The 17,570-nt window shown below is 37.4% G+C and overlaps 1 protein-coding gene across 5 annotated transcripts in view; it reads left to right on the top strand.

The window, feature by feature from the left end:
* SYT14 (synaptotagmin 14) overlaps positions 1-17,570 on the top strand; it is a 195,129-nt gene that overhangs the window by 131,909 nt on the left and 45,650 nt on the right. For all 5 annotated transcript variants that reach the window (XM_034666910.1, XM_034666909.1, XM_034666911.1 and 2 more), the window contains 2 exons: positions 640-911; positions 5,400-5,849. In XM_034666910.1, coding sequence (XP_034522801.1) covers positions 640-911; positions 5,400-5,849 — 722 coding nt within the window. The remainder of the gene's footprint in view (positions 1-639; positions 912-5,399; positions 5,850-17,570) is intronic.

The following is a 17,570-nucleotide window of genomic DNA, read 5'->3' as shown; positions in this document are numbered from 1 at the left end:
GGGCGCAGGGTGCAGTGGGGCAGGGAGTGGCCGCCTGGTCGTGGAGACCAGCTGAAGGGCAGCGATCGGCTTCTGCTCCTCGATGGGGATTAGGCCTGGACTCACAGTGCCCCTCGTGTTAGGATTCTGGATCTCGGGTGGGTGTGGAGGAACAGTTTCTGAGACCGCTGAGCCGAATGCTGCTCAGTCCATCTCAGTAGCTGAAGAAAATAAATGAGGTTTTTATGTTTGTGGTACCTCCCGTGTTTGTACCTAGTGTGGCTGCGGAGGCCAGACACCACAGGGGAGTAGGCAGAATATGCGTGTGCTTCCGGAGAGGTGTGAAAGAAAGAACGAACGAACTAAACTATCTCATTAATGTGTATTGCTCTCCCATCTTTATGGTATATAACAGCACCTCTCCGCATATGTGACTTATTTTTCCTAATCTTACTGTGCGGGAGGAGAGGAGTGGGAAACCGGGCTGTTTTATTTCTGCGTCTCTCCATTAGGGAAGAAGGAAACTCATGAGTGAATCTACTAGTTGCGTTGCCACCCATTTTTAAATCCAGTTTCTTTAAAGTTCTTTACGGTAATTGTGGACTGTTCTGCATGTTGAGGCTAATTGGAAACAGTGACCAGATTCTTAATCATTGTCAGGAAACTGCATTCAGAGAATGAGAAGAACACCCCCACTGGATGAGTTGCAGCCACCACCGTATCAGGATGACAGTGGTTCTCCCCATCTCTCATGTACGCCCTCAGAAATTGGGGACAGTAAATGTGAATTTTCCCACTGCAGCAACAGTCCAAGATGCTCATATAACAAGTGCCCAAGTGAAGGAAGCACAGGTCATGAAATAGAAAGTTTTCCTAATAAAGGATATGAAGAAGATGTGCCAAGTGACAGCACTGCAGTCCTGAGCCCGGAAGTAAGTAAAACAGCACCTAGAGCTTTTTACGTGGATGCTATTGGAGGGTGATAACCCTGTGCTTCTCCTCTTGGTAAGAAGGTTTTATCACTATCCCATCCTTTGTGGCTTATGGTACCAGTGTTATCCTTGATCTCCTCTTTACCTGGCAGACTTAGCAGGACCGTCCCAACCATTCTCCACCCACCACCCTCCCTTTTCCCCAAAAGGAGGATGGGTAGGTAAAAATGAGAGCAATTCACAAGATACTGAAACATGTTATCTTCACCTGGTTTCAACCTCAAGAGAGTTCTTTTTTTATTTTCACATTTTATACAGAACATTCTGGAATTACTTACCTGTTTCTTTCATCTTGAGGTTCCTCTTTATGTGCTTTTTATTTTTAAAATTCTTTTATTTGGGATATGTTTACTTTGGGGAGGTTGCTCATTCGTGTTTTATAGGTTTTACCAAAAATAATGTTTTTGCACTTTCATATGGCACAGGGAAGGGATAGGTGATGCTCAGCTTTGCTAATGAAACTTGACTGCAATGCATCGTGCGTTTGGAGTCGTTGTTGGTTGTGTTTTAAGTTATCTCCTATTTTGAAGCAAAAATGTGAAAATGACAACAAAAATAGGTGTGTTGAACTTTTGAAGTCTCTCCATGTTCTAAAAAGGATTTGTTTTAATCTTCCTTTTATGATGAAAACTGCAAAGGTAATTTAAAGGTTTCCATTAGGTAGTATGTACTTTTAGGATTTATTTCTTTTAGATTGCAGGTTTTTACGACTTTTGTCCCAGACAACATTTCATAATACCGTAGTGTGTCAGTGTTCTTAATTGGCTGAATTTTCATCTACTGCCAAAATTAAATAATAGAGGTAGAGCTAGGAACAGAATTCCCTTAATTTTAAGTTTTTCTAAAAACATGTTATCTGTTACTACTTTTCTACTGTTTCTAGTATTCTAATACAGTATCTAACTCAGCAGAAAATTCCATGTTGGTATTTTAAATTTAGTACATCAGTATTCCATGATTTTCCACACAGAATCCTTCTCCGTGCCCTGTGCCTGAACGTATTTGAGACCACTGTTCTGTAGGCTTCCACGCCCAAGAGGTAGCCAACAAGCTGGCGGTGAAGCCTGCAGCGTGGAACTGACAACAACAACGATAGCTGGCAACAGTCACGCCAGAGATTTTGCTATAAGCTTTCCAGTCAGCACATTGCACGTTAGTACCCTCATCTTCAGGAACTTATTTCCATTTTACAAACGAAAACATTCAGACTCCAAGAGCGAAGCATTTGCCCGCGTGTGAGCACCGCTCAGATGGTGGCACTGTCCTCCAAACCCAGGTCGGCCTGACTGCACACACAGTGCTCTTACCGACTCTCTTCTGTTGCCCCTTTGACCTAAACCATTGTGTGGGAAACTACTTCGATGCCCGGGTACCCTCCCAGTTACACCACCAGGCACGCTATTTCAGAGGACTCGTGGACCAAATTCGGATGCTCAGATTACGTGTGTGTGTGTGTGTGTTAATCTATTTCAGATACAAAGTAAGAAGTAAGAGGAACAAGATGAGCTAGGTTAACACACTTAGGATAGGACGCCAGTAGGTACAGGTGGCAGGAACACATTGTGTGAGCCTTGATTTAGGTAATGCCCAAATGTCCTGTCACTCTGCCCCATCGCTCTTCCCTTTATATGGTGTGCTAACAAGGGCAAGAGTTGAGATTTTTTTAGGTAATCTGTACACCCAGTGCAGGGCTTGCACACATGACCCCCGGATCAAGAGTCACATGCTCTCCTGGCTGAGCCAGCCAGGGGCCCCAACAAGGATGCCAAGGACCAAAAACTGTGTTTTCTGGGAGAGATGTAGGGACGAATACTCCTCCTGGTCATCAGTGAAACTTGCCAGTTAACCTTTTTATTTGCACTTCGATCTAAGGAACACATGGGTAACACAGCTATTAGCTCAGAGGTGACATGATCATGGCTTGGGCTTTACATCCCTTTCTCTAGGTAGTACTCATTTGTTCTATAATATATTTGATTTATTATGTCTATCTTTGGCATATAATCCAAATTATTAACTTAGTTACTGTCTGTAGTTACTGTATCTTCTGAATTTTGCCTGTCTCTCAAGTTACTTCCTTATTCATTATTTATAGTTAATACAGCCTTTGAGTTTTGCCCATATTTTAGAAGCTGCCAGCTTGCTCTCTTTTAACACTGATGAGTCTCTTGTATGCTGCTTGTTTTTTTATCTCTATAGCAGAATTGAATATATTCTAACAATACAGCAAAAGCACATTATATCAATATCTAGGTCCTTTTATAGCCCGTTATAAAGCCCAATCTTGTGTTTTTTTCAAGTTTATTTTGCTTACTACTGTTCCTTTAATGGATATCATTTATCAAATAGAAAATTCTTACTGTCCTCTTGGTTTATCCAGGAGATAGCTATGTTAGAGCCCTTCCGCATACGTGACTGAACTGAGGTAGGAGTGAGGGTTCCGGAAAGTTCCCTGGCAAGGAAGTCACAAATTCTATTGACAACCTGTTGCTGGCTAACAATGGTTCAAAACTTTAATCAGACACCTTGAAAGGAGGAGTCATTTTCTAGTTGCCTGTTACAGAACACAAATAGCTTTTATCTGTAAAGGCCCGCCCTTTTAACCCTCTTTGAGACCTTATGAAATTTTTTACTTCCTTGAAAATCCTAGCTGTTATGATACTATTTTAGAAAGTATTTCATTGAAAAAATCAAAGCCACGTAATTAATCATCTTTGATTGCCAATTGTGAAGTGGCATACATTAAAACATTTTGATCTAGGCTGTCAGTTTTTTTGACAGAGTAAGAATATGTTTACCCTGATTTCATCATATTCCATTAAAAAAAAACCCTGAATTCTTTAAGAGTTTGTTGCCTCTCCCCAAGTATTGTTCTTCATTTGTTATCTTTCTGTTCATACATGGTATCAAGCAGGTCACCATAAGAAGACATGTAAGATTTATAAGGTGAAAAAACCTGAATATTTTTGGTTGTCTACTGCACCCACCCCCCACCTAAAGTATGGCCGGGCACATAATAAAATAGTTAGGTACGTGTTAAGCTGCTTTAACAAGAGACCAATACAGTGGCTATAAACGAGCAAAGATTGTCTTTCATTTAACGACAGTCCAGGGTGAGTAGGTGGCTTTGCTCTACCACATCATTCAGGTGCCCAGGGTTTTGATGTCATTGTTGTTGGTTTTTGTCACCCTGCCATCCCCTAAAGTAATGTCCTAGTGCACGTGGTCCAGGCGGAGCCACGCATCCTACCTGCATATCTGCTTATGGGAAGACTGAGAAAGAGAGTGAAGGGCAAGTAATGTCTTGGTAAACCTGACCGGATGGTTCAGACATGACTTCTGTTTGCCTCCCATTGACCAAGGCCGAGTTTGCCAGGCCGTGTTTTTCTGCCTAAAACTCAGATAGTTTTCAGAAATGCAAAAAGGGAAGACTGAGACTAGTGGTAGTGACTGCTGCCATAGGCACTAAGGACAAATTCAGAAACAGTTAGAAAATTATAAAAGTGGTCCACATTTCAAAATAGAAGACATTTATTAAAATACTTAAAGGGGCAAAGTGGTACAGTTGAAAGGTCAGAGACCTGGGTTTGGTACTGTCGGTAACTAGCTGACATTACTGTTACTTTCGAGGTAGTTAGACTGGCAGGAATTTGAGACAACTCCAGGTAGAATGGGTATAATTTCTTTCAATCTTATAATCAAAATGTGTAGTTTCAGTCTTTCTTGAACTTTTGAAATGTATAGTCAGCGATTTTCAACAGTAATTAAGATTAGGAATAATACATAGTTTTAAATTCAGATTAAAATTTAAAGTGTAGAAATTTAAAGTGTGTGTGTGTGTGTGTGTGTTATGGAAAATAAGTGTTTGGCTGCAACTGTTTTTGAGGCCTTTGGATTTATCCTATCATATTTCACATTTCCATTGATTTCCAAGCCTAAGTGTGTTTACATCCTATTACAGATGGGGGCATTTTAAAACAAACTTTGAAAATGGGACCAAAATTTTTAATGGCATTATACTCATATTTATGTTCTCTCTCTTGCCACCCTATTATTGAGCTATCAATTGCATTGTTTATAATGTATGTAAAATGTAGTATTTTCCTACAAAAGGAAGAGAGATACACATTGAAGTATGTATTTTCAATTCTCATCATAAAGACTTATATCCAATTTCTCAAAATTGTGATGGGAGATACTAAATTCTTTGTTTTAACAAGTTTTTGAGTTTAGCCTACTACTGTTACTACCCTGGCCCTGTAGAGTATCTTTGATTGTAGTTGACTGTTAATTGCTATTACTTTCTTTCTGACAGCAAATCAGGACAGTTTTCACATCATCTTCCTAAAGAAATGTCAGGTATGTATTTACATGCTAGATTAAATAATAGAGTTAAAAACTGAAAACATTTAAATTTGCTTTTCATAGGATATGTCAGCTCAAGGATCATCCTCACAGCTTCCTAAACCTTTTGATCCTGAGCCAGAAGCTAAATATGGCACACTGGATGTGACTTTTGACTATGACTCACAAGAACAGAAGCTTCTGGTAACAGTGACAGCTGTCACAGATATCCCAACATATAACAGGACAGGGGGCAACTCATGGCAAGTACACCTTGTTCTTCTACCTATAAAGAAACAGAGAGCAAAAACCAGCATCCAGAGAGGACCATGCCCTGTCTTCACAGAAACATTCAAATTTAATCATGTTGAATCTGAGATGATTGGAAATTATGCAGTTCGGTTTAGACTGTATGGTGTACATCGCATGAAAAAAGAAAAGATTGTGGGGGAAAAGATTTTTTATTTAACAAAATTGAATCTTCAAGGGAAAATGTCATTACCTGTGATATTGGAACCTTCTTACAATCATTCTGTGAGTATCTAATCAAATAGCCTGAATACGTTTATGTCGTGGTATGTAACATACATGATTTTTAAAATCCATGATCAACCCAACAACGTTTTCAATCTTTTTTTAACTTAAGAATCATACCTTTACAAAATTTCTAAGTCCTGGATAGGTAGGTATAATTTTTTCTCATTCTATAAAAGTTGCTCTTGAAGATTATATGTGACTCATCTTATGTATTTTATCCTTCACAGCGTCAGGTCCAGTGTCTTATACATTTGTTTCTTTGTTAAATATTTATTAGATGATTGATTATTACATCAAGTGAACTCCTTGTAGAATTTATTGTTTTCTTTCCAGGTTAAAACTAAGTGATACAGCAAGACCTAGCTCCGTATCTTACTTAATATACTGCAGAAATTATTTGCTTTTATAGAAAATGTACTGCTGCCCAGGTCGTGACTGATTATCTTTCCAGAACTCCTATGAAATTGTTTTTTAAAGGTTCAAAAGAAAACCTGGCCTTGTTATGCTCTGCACCCTTTTAAACAAAGATTTTGCAGTATATCCGGGAGAATAGTTAAGTTTGGTCTGTGAGCTAGCCGTTCTCCCTTTTCTCTTTTTTCCTCCAGGTCCTGATCACATATAAGTCTCTCTCTCTCTCTCTCTCTCTCTCTCTCTCTCTCTCCATATTTTTAACTAAATTCCCACAAGACATTGCAAAGCACAAGCGAGCTGAACTGCTTCTTTAAACCGGGGAGATGTCTTATGCCACATAGTTATTTAGATTATGAGAAAAATCTGTGATATGCTATAAATGTAAATTATGAATTGTATTTATTCCTCTGTTATATCGAATTCAAAGCATTTTTATGATACAAATACAGAGATTTTAGAATGGATGTATATTTTTAAGTAAAAGGATATTATTTTAGGGTTCTCTTTAAGCTTTTAAAGGTTTAAGCCTAAGTCCCAGATCAGATCAGAGCCTCACTGAATTTATACCAGACATTTGATCTTACAGGACCATCATTTACAATAGATTTTTTTATTTTAGCTAGATGATTTCAACATTTTTAAAACCAAAAGGTGATAATAAATATAGTATCCCTGTTGGTTTGTAGGATAGTATTTAGCCTTAATTGATAACTTGTTACAATTTTAAATTTCAGAATTCCCATTTTGGGGAAATGTCCTTTTTAAAAATACAGTTATCAGTTTATCAGAGGAGAGAGAAAACAAAGTCCAGACAATATTTCAGAGGGAAAAAGATAACTTTTCATAAAATTGAATAGTCTGCAATTCTTAATAGGATTTTAAACTTTTTCATGATTTGGTCTGAGTGATGACTAGTTAATCTGTGGAAAATACATTCTTTTAGAGAAATACCTGATTTAAATTAGAAGATAATGACTGTATCATCATGAGGTATGTATTTTGTGTTTATTTACTTGGAATTATCTGTTCCCAATTCTGTATTAATTAAATTCATTTCACAAAGAAAATGAATGCATAGAAAATAATATGGTTTTATCTCTGGTCAAACTTAATTATTTCTGTACACACCTACATTACATGTATTAGCTTATGGTCATCAATTCTGTATTTCTGACAACCAGTACAATACATTTCGAAGGTGTGTTCACAAAAAGAAGAAAGTGCTAGACAAACAGCTTCTCTAAGACATAACATTTAAATCTGAATAAAACTATCCATCTTCTGCTCTTGGAGAATTTTTTCTCTACATTGCCACACTTTTCAAATTTAATGCCTATGTTTAATTGTTCTTTATTCTTCACTCTTGTCTTCTTTCCTGTTCTGTCTTCTCAAAATCTCATTGCTTGTTTTTGGATTCTTTACCAAAAGTAATTCAGCACACCACAGTTGTGAGGTCAAGATTCATAATTCTGTCTATCAGTTGTCTCATCATAATAATAAAATACTACTAGAATGTATATATTCTGTGTATGCTACAGTGTTAATATTCCCTTTGCTTAAGTTTTGATACTAACCATATGGAGAAATCATGTGATTATAGATTACATGGGTGATTTTAGCTTTAAATCTGTAAAATGTAATATATGAGTGAGAAGCTCTTTCATAATGAAACATTTATTCTTGTAGCTTTTAAATAATTACTCGTTGTTGCAAGAATATTAATCTTTAGACAAGGAACAGTTTTAATCCAGTCAAAAAATGTATATACTATGATTAAAACCTATTTGGAGCTTAGTTATAGTTTACTTTCATGGCTAGTAACACAAAAATAGAATTCTACAATGTAACATTTAGCTTTATAGCTGGTTTTTCAGGAACTGATCAAATCAGTACATTGAGAGAAAAATGACCAGTATCACCCAATGATTTTTTGAGAACTAAATCCTGAGTTTCCTGTAGGGTAGGATTTAAGTTGAACTTTAAAATAAAGATCCAGTTTGATCACTGAATGATAGAAAATATACAAAGGGTTGAAGAAACGTGAGTTCTTTCTACTAGTTGTGGTTATAACCTTGGATAAATGATCTAATCCCTTTAGGCATCAGGTTTCTCATTAGTAAAATGAGGGAATTAAACCACATGTCCTATCTATCTCTGATGTTCCAATTCTACTAATTTATATTGGGAAAGGCATTAGGTAAGAACAGAAATGGGTGGATCTTAGATGAGTTTTATGTGCTAAATATATGATGTTTTGTTCGGACATTATGTTTTCTTACTCTTCCCTATCTTTTCAACCACTTTCTAATGTCTGAGAAAGTCGCAACTACTAGTCTCCCCTCCCTAAAGGCAAGGTATGAAGTTCACTTTCCAGTCTGACTGGTAGCTAGGGCAGGAGCCATGCCCCCAAGGCTCTGCCACTCTTACTCATTTCCAGGAAACCTTAGTGCAGACTGAACAGAGGAGAAGCAAGTGCCGCGTGTACCTTGTGTCTGCATGAGGCCGATGGTGGGGGAATCTGATCCGCAGAGACAGCAGTTATTCTGCAGTAGCTTTGCTGGTGCAGAAACAGTCTTGGTGCGAGACCGCGACAGTTGCAGGAGAGAAAAGACCTTGGCACATAAATGTCCACTGGGGCCAGCAGCAAAATTCCCTCACCAGGCCAGTTCTGCAGGATGATTTTAGGTTTTGTTCTTAGAAGCTTACCCATAAGCCTGTTCTCTAGTCATCCCGATTCCTTTAGGAACTTACTATTCCACTGAGAGTTAGCTTCCAGTGTTTTCAAATAGAACCCTGACTGATAATGTTGAAATAGCCATAGGGTTTATTATTTACTTGCTTTAGTGATCTCTTAAGCCATACCCAACAGCTAGAGTGTTTCAGTTACCCTTCCTGCCATGGTGTATCCCTCTTATAATTGGACTTTTTCTCATATGCTCAACTGTGTTCATATGGCATTCTTTCCTAGTGTAGAACCCTGGTTACCTTCTTCACCTGCGTTTTTGGCTTTCCTGTGTGTAGCAGTTGCCTGGAATACCTCTCTACCTTTCCTCAGTCCAGTTATGTTTCTCATTCAGCTTGCTAGATTTCTTAATAATAGGCTTTTTTTCCTTCTGATTTGTTAATAATGTGACTTCATTCCGTCTCTCACAAACGTACACAACCCTTCCTTACACAGACAGCATTTAGTTAGCACAATGTATGCAGTGTGACTAGCTAGGCTAGAAGATGGGGGGCTTCAGTCCCACAACTGCAAAGCACTGCATTCAGCTAGCATCTCGAATATGCTTAGAAGTAGATTATTGGCCAGAGCCTTCAGGTCGTAGGCCAGCCCTGCTGAAACTTCGATTTCAGTCTTGAGAGACCCTATGCAGAGAACCCAGGTGAGCCCTGGACTCCTGACCTACAGAAAGCGTGATGGGACTGAAGTTGGAGGGCTAGAGGTACTTAGTAGGTGCTTTTTGACCCCACGGCACTTCAGGTGTGAGGGGATAACCAGGACGAGAAGTCTGTGGAGGATGATGTGTCCTCAGGGAGGAATTGGGTTTTGGTTGAAGTAAGATGTTGGGGTTCAGACAAGAAACTCAAGTTCTGGAGGAGTTCATCATAAATCAGGAGGACCAGAAGGCATAGGGAAAAGATTCAGAAAAGGAGGACCGTGATGGGGTTTGTGGTAGGGAGGCAGTACAGAGCATAACAGAATGAATGTTAAAGCAAGAGACCTGGCCAATATCATCAGGGATTTGCCTTCATTTAGATTGTTCTAAAATGTCAGTCCCGATTATAATTTGAATATATTTAAATCTCAGATGTTATTTAAAGTCTAATTTAAATCCCATCTTTATAGAAATTTGTTAGATTGTTTCTAATATAAATTTAAATGAGTTGATCTTAGCTGTGTTTGTATACCAAGTATCGAGTACCGGTTATTGCCCTGTGAATATTGGTCGGATGGCTGGGCGAGTGGGTGCGTGTGGTACATATTTCTGAGTTATTGCCCTGGTGCTTGTTTCTGCGGCTAGTCATACATTTTCTTGTTATTGAACTTGTTCTATGTCTTCCTTCTAGGTTTTAAATACTTTGAGAATAGAGTCTGTGTGTTTTGACTTACATGGTTTTAGTTATACTTACTTTTCATAGAACCTAGAACATAGGTGTTCAGTGAATACTTGTTAAATTGATTCATTAACATGTTCAGGTAAACCCAATAGTTCTAAAATTCTTGCTAAGGTCCATATAACATTATTCCCTGATAGGTATCGGTATCCTTAAAATAGCCCTGTGAGGAATCTTTTATGACCTAGAATCCAATAAGCATAATCTTAGAGTAATTTAGTAGGAACACATCACGAAGTGTTACTTTTGAATAATAACCAACGAGGGACATGTATGTTTATATAATTTCCCATTCAAGAGTTTGATGCCACAGTCTTTTAGAGGGATCAGCCTTCCTCATGACTTCCTGAAATGATGATCTTCTTTTAGATACTTGCAGTTTCAACCTTTAATTCCTGAAATTCCTGTATCTCAAAAATAGCCTCTTTTTTCGTTAATAGACTGAATTAATTTAGTTTGATGTTTATACTGTGACTTTTATTTTTAAGACAGGTAAACCATTGCTTATACTCTGTAATTGAAATGTGTGTCCCTCTAAGAATCATACTTTAGTCTTTATTATTAGCAAATGTCTTTTAAAACTTGGCTTCTTCTATTTTCATATTCACTACATTCACATACTCCCGTTGTCAGAAATTTACATTTTCTAAATGTAGATTACACTTCCTCATCCTAAAGCAATTTCAAGTAGATACTTCATGATAAACTAATGATCACAGTCACCAGTTACTACGTGAAGGAGAAAGCTGTGTGTGTGCATTTCAGGTCCCTAGATGGTAACACTAATATGACTCATGGCTCACTTTAGTATAAAACTGAATAGTTACAGACCTATTTAGAGACAGTTATTCAAAGTAGGTGAGCATATATTATCAGTGAAGAGGAATAACTCTAGTCTCACATGAAGAATTGTTATCAGATAAATCTTTCAGTGAAAGAAGCTACATTTTTGTTTAAATCAGATTCTTACTTTACAAGACAAATAGAAATCAAGTTTAAATCCTGTGTCTCGAGAAATTTTGAACATGCAGAAAAATTGGGAAAAACTGAAATTTCAGTGGTTAAACTGTTTGTTCTGTATATTGAGAATAGGGAATAAAGAACATCAACTCAACTGGGATTCATTTCACTGAACCATGCAAGTGCCAAACTATAAACTACTGGGGACCAACCTGTACTTCATTCTTGTTTCATGTGTATTAGGTTTTTTTTTTTTAAATAAGCCAGAAAATTAAAGAATAAGCTTGAAGTACAGGTATTATGTTCCTTTTCTCCTATATTTTATTTTAGGCAATTAACTTTTCAAGATACTGATTTCAATTATTTGTAATACTAATGAGAGAAATTAGCAAATGCTTTATGGAAAGACAGTACTATTTGATCAATGTAGAGTGGAATAAGGATTATGACAGATAAATTTGGGTTCAAGAAGGCAGCATATTCTATAGTTAAGAACACTCTAAAGTGCATTAGCAAGAGGGGATAATGTAATGTACTTCATAGAAACATGGAAACATATTTAACATTCAAATTCAAAATATTGACCACTATTTTTAAAGTTATTCTTTTGGAGGGTCTAGATAGTGGACATCCTGAATACATGCCTTCTTCATTAATACCGACCAGGAGTTCTGTGTACTTCCCTTGAAAGGTGCACTTCAGTACATTATCATGAGCAGTTCCCTTGCTTCTGGGTTGTTGAACAATAATAGAAGAGTTACGTCCACTGTGCTTATTGTTCATGTGGTGGGTGGCTGATAATTAATGAACAATAGCATTGAGTGAGGTGGTTCTTGAGGCCTACTTTTTATAGATAAAAGAAATAGCAAACAGACGCAACATTTAATTTTTTCTTAATCATTTCCCCCATCATGTTCATATTAAATGGCGGGGCAGTATCCAGTGGCCAGATGTGTTTCAAAACCCAAATCCTCAATTTTAGGATTTTCATGTTTAAAATCTTGACAGATAACTTAAAATAGTAAGTTCTTCACTGGAAAAATTATTAAAGTGGTGCTAATTTTGAAACATGGTAGATTCATATGAAAATGTATTTTATCAGAATATATTTTATAAACCAACCAGTAGTAATGATATTGCTTATAGTCTTTGCATCTGAATTAATAGGATTGAGGATGCATCTCCCAAAAGAGTTGTGGTTTTATCTGCTGGGACATTTATTTTGAACTTGACAGGGTTTAATGCTACTTTTCTAGAATAATGCCTATTTAGGCATACAGTAGCAATTTAAAGAGAGCTGATAAGTACTAATTACAGAAATGTTTTTCTCATTAGAAAATCTGAAATTTAATTTAGAAAAGCAGTTTTACATTTGACGCATTTATGTTCTTGGGATGGAATATGAGCTTAAGTACCAATCAGGCGTAGGACAAGGGAACTGAGTTTTTAAAAATTAAAGTTGAAGGAAATCTATTATGAGTGAGTTTTCATTCTGATCATCACATTTGTTCTATGAACTCTGTAGGGACCTGTAAAGAGCCAGAAAAAAATCTCCATTTGACAGTTACATTTTACTTCTATTCAGAGCAAAGAATAATTCTGGTCAAAAAAATGATGGTACATGATAGGCCTGAATATCGATTCCTGATGCTGTTTCTATTAGGCAGATAGATTTAAGTGATTTCTATCACCGAAAATGAGCGTGGCCGCCCTGCACGTGCTATGGGTGCTTACTCATTACTGGAAGCTCCTGTTCAAGTGAAATGCATGTTTCTAAGTGTTGAGCACGCAAAGATATTCTTGGGAAAAGTCGAATTCTGCCTAGTGTACGTGTGAGCACCAGGGGTACGATGGGAGGAGGTGACCTGACTACTTCACAAGGTTGGGATGAGTAAATGAATGAGCCACGTGAAAACCTTCGTAGACCAGAATTATTAGTTTTTAACTTGAAAAGAAATAGGTTATCCTTAATTTGAATCATTCTGCCATTATTTACTGTTTTTTAAAGATACTCTCATGGTGCCTGGGTGGCTCGGTCGGTTGAGCACCCGACTCTTGATTTCAGCTCAGGGCGTGATCTCAGGGTCGTGAGTTCGAGCCCCGTCTCTGGCTCCAAGCTCAGTGGGGAGTCTGCTTCTCCCTTGGCCCCTCCCATTCATGCTCACTCTCTCTCTTTAAAAAAAAAAAAGGTACTCTCTTGTCTTACAAAAAATAATGTCTTATCTTTCCTTTACCTGGTCTTAGACCTACAAGTATTTATATAGGCTATATCTCATCAGTTTACAGCAGTCTTTTTATAGTCTGTCACTTTGGGCAACTGATGACTAGGATAGTACTGATTACATTTTTTCCTAGCAGAAAAAGCTGATAGAGCTGATAGGAACTGAAAACCGAATAAGTTTGGTATACACAGTTTTTTAATTTATGTCCTGTTGTATCATCAAAGTATATAATTTATATAATCAAAATTATATATCTCTTAATATTTCCTTATCCACAATTAAAAATAAAATGAACTAATTAAACTTTAATTTGGTTCATTTTTCAAGGAGTAAGATATCTGGTTCATGGAAAATAGCATGTATTATTAAAAGTACATTTTTCATGTTAGCTTAATTTGGGGGGATACATTTTACTTTGAAATGAAAGCTGGCATTGTCCCTTAAGCTGTATTCAAATTATAAAAAATCTTTCTTTATACTAACTCATTTGTGATTTTTCATAAAAGATTAAAGAATTACCAGATAGTGGAAGTCTACAGTTTTAATGTCGAAGTTGTTAGGCATCCAAGACCAAGTTTGTATTTGCATTTGAGTGGGTCCATGTAGCATCGCGGTGGGGAGCACGGGGGCTCTGTGGTGCCTTCACATCTTGGTTCCCCACTTCTTCCTGATTTGTGTTCTTGGGTCAATACTCAGCCACTCTGTGCCTCATGTATTCATTCATAAAAGGGGGTAGTAACAATAAAGCTGCCTCAGAAAATGTTTGTGAGAATTAAAGGAGATAATCCATGTAAAGAATTTAAAACATCATCTGACACATAGGAACCTGACACTGTTAACTCATTCGGTTTATTTGGTCTTATCATGTGCTGATAATTAGTGTTTTAATTCAGTAGTAATCCTCAGTAGGTGCTAGTCCATAAGTAAAAATTATTGCATTACATTTTTCAGATTTCAAAATAAGAAGGAACATTAGCAATCTGGAAAAGAAGAAAGTAAAAGTCTTTCTTTTTTTTTTTTTTAGAGAGAGAGCACACATAAGCATGGGGAGAGGGGGAAGGGGCGGAGCGGGAATCTCAAATAGGCTCCACACTGAGTGTGGGGCTCGAGCTCACCACCCTGAGATCATGACCTGAGCCAAAATCAAGAGTAGGACACTTCACCAGCTGAACACCCCCCCGGTGCCCAAAGTAAAAGTCGTTTAATTCAACAGTATAAAAAGTGTCTAATCTAACAATACAAATAGCTAGTAAAATAACTTTTTTCAGGAACTAAATGTAATTCAGGCTTTAATGTTTTTAAGATACAACTTCTTAGAAATATATTTTGAGTAATTATTTAAGTCTGAATTACCAATATCCTTTCAGTGAGTGCAGTTTTATTAGTTTCAGTCATGTTGGGTAACTCGTATTTCGTTAGCAAAATGCCTCCAGAGCTTTCGGCTAGGTTATCCTGAGATGGCCAGCCCTGAAACCTGTAATGGCTCATCAATGACAGGGGTTTCTTTTTCACCTGCTGCGTGTCCACTGTAGGTTAGGGCTCTGTTCCGGGTCCTTCACTCTGGGATCCAGATGGATACAAGAGGTTCTTTCTGAAACGTTGCTGGTTGTCAGAGGATGTAGCAAACTGATCCCTGTTCCTTCAAGTTTCTGCCCAAAATTAACAGGCCACAAATGGTCTCTGTTGCATAGTCTCTCTCTCTCTTTTTCTTTTTTTAGAACCCTTTTAAAAATATAAGTGAGGGGCAGTGAACAATAGTGAACAATATTTCATACAAAGATTTGCTAGGATTAGTATTATCTGTAGATTAACATTTATAATTGCATATCAGTAACTTATAAGTAAAGTTTTGCTTTTAAGTATAAAAATTTGCTGTCTTGGGACAAATATTCTCTTTTAAATCTTATTTAAGTAATAAATCCATATAGCAAAGTCTTTCCTAAATACTTTTTTTTTAAGATTTTATTTATTTATTTGACAGAGAGAGACAGCCAGCAAGAGAGGGAACACAAGCAGGGGGAGTGGGAGAGGAAAAAGCAGGCTTCTAGTGCAGAAGCTTGATGTGGGGCTCGATCCCAGAACGCCGGGATCATGCCCTGAGCCGAAGGCAGACGCTTAATGACTGTGCCACCCAGGCGCCCCCTTTCCTAAATACTTAGCCTTGTCCAGTTATCACAATTTCTGATTTCAGGTTCTTAATTTATAAAAATATTATTGAACTTGGGGCATCTGGGTGGCTCAGTCGGTTGAGCGTCTGACTCTTGGTTTCGGCCTAGGTCATGATCCCAGGATCCTGGGATGGAGCCCTGCATCGGGCTCCGCACTCAGCAGCAAGTCTGCTTCTCCCTCTCCCTCTCCCCTCCTGCTGCTCCTGTGCTCTCTCTCACTCTCTCCCTCTCAAAAAATAAATAAATCCTTAAAAATATTATTGAACTTAAAAAACTTAAATATATGACAAGTCTTGGCATATGTTAAACAAGTTTGCCTAAACTGGCTGTACCAGGAGAAAATGCAAAGAATGGTTTGTTTATTCTTAAAGATAGTGGACCAACCACATATGTTTATTTCTTCTTCTTCCTGTAATCTCCACTTCAATGATAGTATCTTGGTTAAAAAAATAAATACACACACATTGACATTTGTACCCATAAACTCAAAGATAGCTGGAACGAGTATCAGCAGAGTGGAGGAAACCTAGTGAAAAGTGCACATAGAAGGAGTGAATTGATGTGATCTACAGAACCATAGACACTTCAGGGACAGCAGAGGGGAGGGCGTGAGTCTGGGGCTTAAAAACGAGAGTCACCACAAGTCTGTAAAGCGTGCAGTTATATCTCCCTTTTGGCCCGAAGAATAGCGTCAGGCTTGTGACTATATCTGGTTAGTAAATATCATAGGTTTCTTCTCTGGAAAAACTCAGTGATTCCAAGCTAAGACCTTAACCTCACAGTGATATTTAGGAGTTCCCCAAGGAAATTGCCTGGTCCCCTTCTAATCACATTTATGCCAGTCAGTGAGCAAACTGTGTTTAAAGGTAGAGCTCTTGATCAACTTTTTAGTGGTGCATTTTAAAATATGAACAGGCAAGCATAGCTCAGGAGACACTAAGGGAAAACCTCCAACAGGAAAGAGAAAACCCAGGATAAACAAACATTTAAAAAAAAAAAGTACCCTCCAGGAAGAGTATATATTGCAGAGATGAGAAGAAAAGTAAAAACTAATCCTAATTAGTATTTTCAGGAAGATTTGATAACATGTTATTTCCATTTCAAAAAGACCGAATATTCTTAAAAAAGAAATAATCATAGAAGAAAAGGCTTTTGTAAATTATACAGATTGGGAATGGCTGTTGAGTATGTAACCAAGAGTGTTCGCTGTGGCTTACAACCAAGGATTTTGGTAGCAGGTTTCAAGCTTACATGTTCATGAGTTCACATTTATGCGTCTAACCTAAATTTACCTTTTTGGAAGAATATTCACAAAATGAATGATTTTGCCTTTAAATTTGTCCCCTCTTTCCAAGTATGTAATATTTCATATTTAAAATCCCATATATGACCATTCATTATTTTAAGGTAGATTTGTAAGTGTGGTCTATTCACTGGGCTCAACACTGGATCCGCTGAACCACATCTACTGAATCAGAATCAAGAGGAGGCAGTCTTGTAATCTTTCTTTAAAACAAATTTCCCAAGAGGTCATAAAACACACTAAAATTTCAAGACCACTGGTTTAGAAAATGTTATCCAAGAAACTCACTGGATGCAAGTGAGTTGAGGGGTATACTTTGGGGTGAGGTCAGAGGATATATTTTTGTCTGTTTTCTGTATTTCATCAGATCATTTCATCTTTTATTGTCTTTGGTTTCCATTTCAAATATTTAGCAGTGTATGTTCTTTGGGCATTCAAAAAAAAATAACTCAGGGGAGTAGAATTACAAAGAAGTGTGTGAAATTATAGTAAAAATATGAAGTTTCCTTTTTAGAAAACTTCCACACCTTCATTTAAT

Source organism: Ailuropoda melanoleuca, chromosome 8 (assembly GCF_002007445.2).
Source record: "Ailuropoda melanoleuca isolate Jingjing chromosome 8, ASM200744v2, whole genome shotgun sequence".
In the NCBI taxonomy this organism is placed as follows: domain Eukaryota; kingdom Metazoa; phylum Chordata; class Mammalia; order Carnivora; family Ursidae; genus Ailuropoda; species Ailuropoda melanoleuca.
The sequence above is the reverse complement of the archived record's forward strand: the minus strand, read 5'-3'. Positions and strand labels throughout refer to the sequence as shown.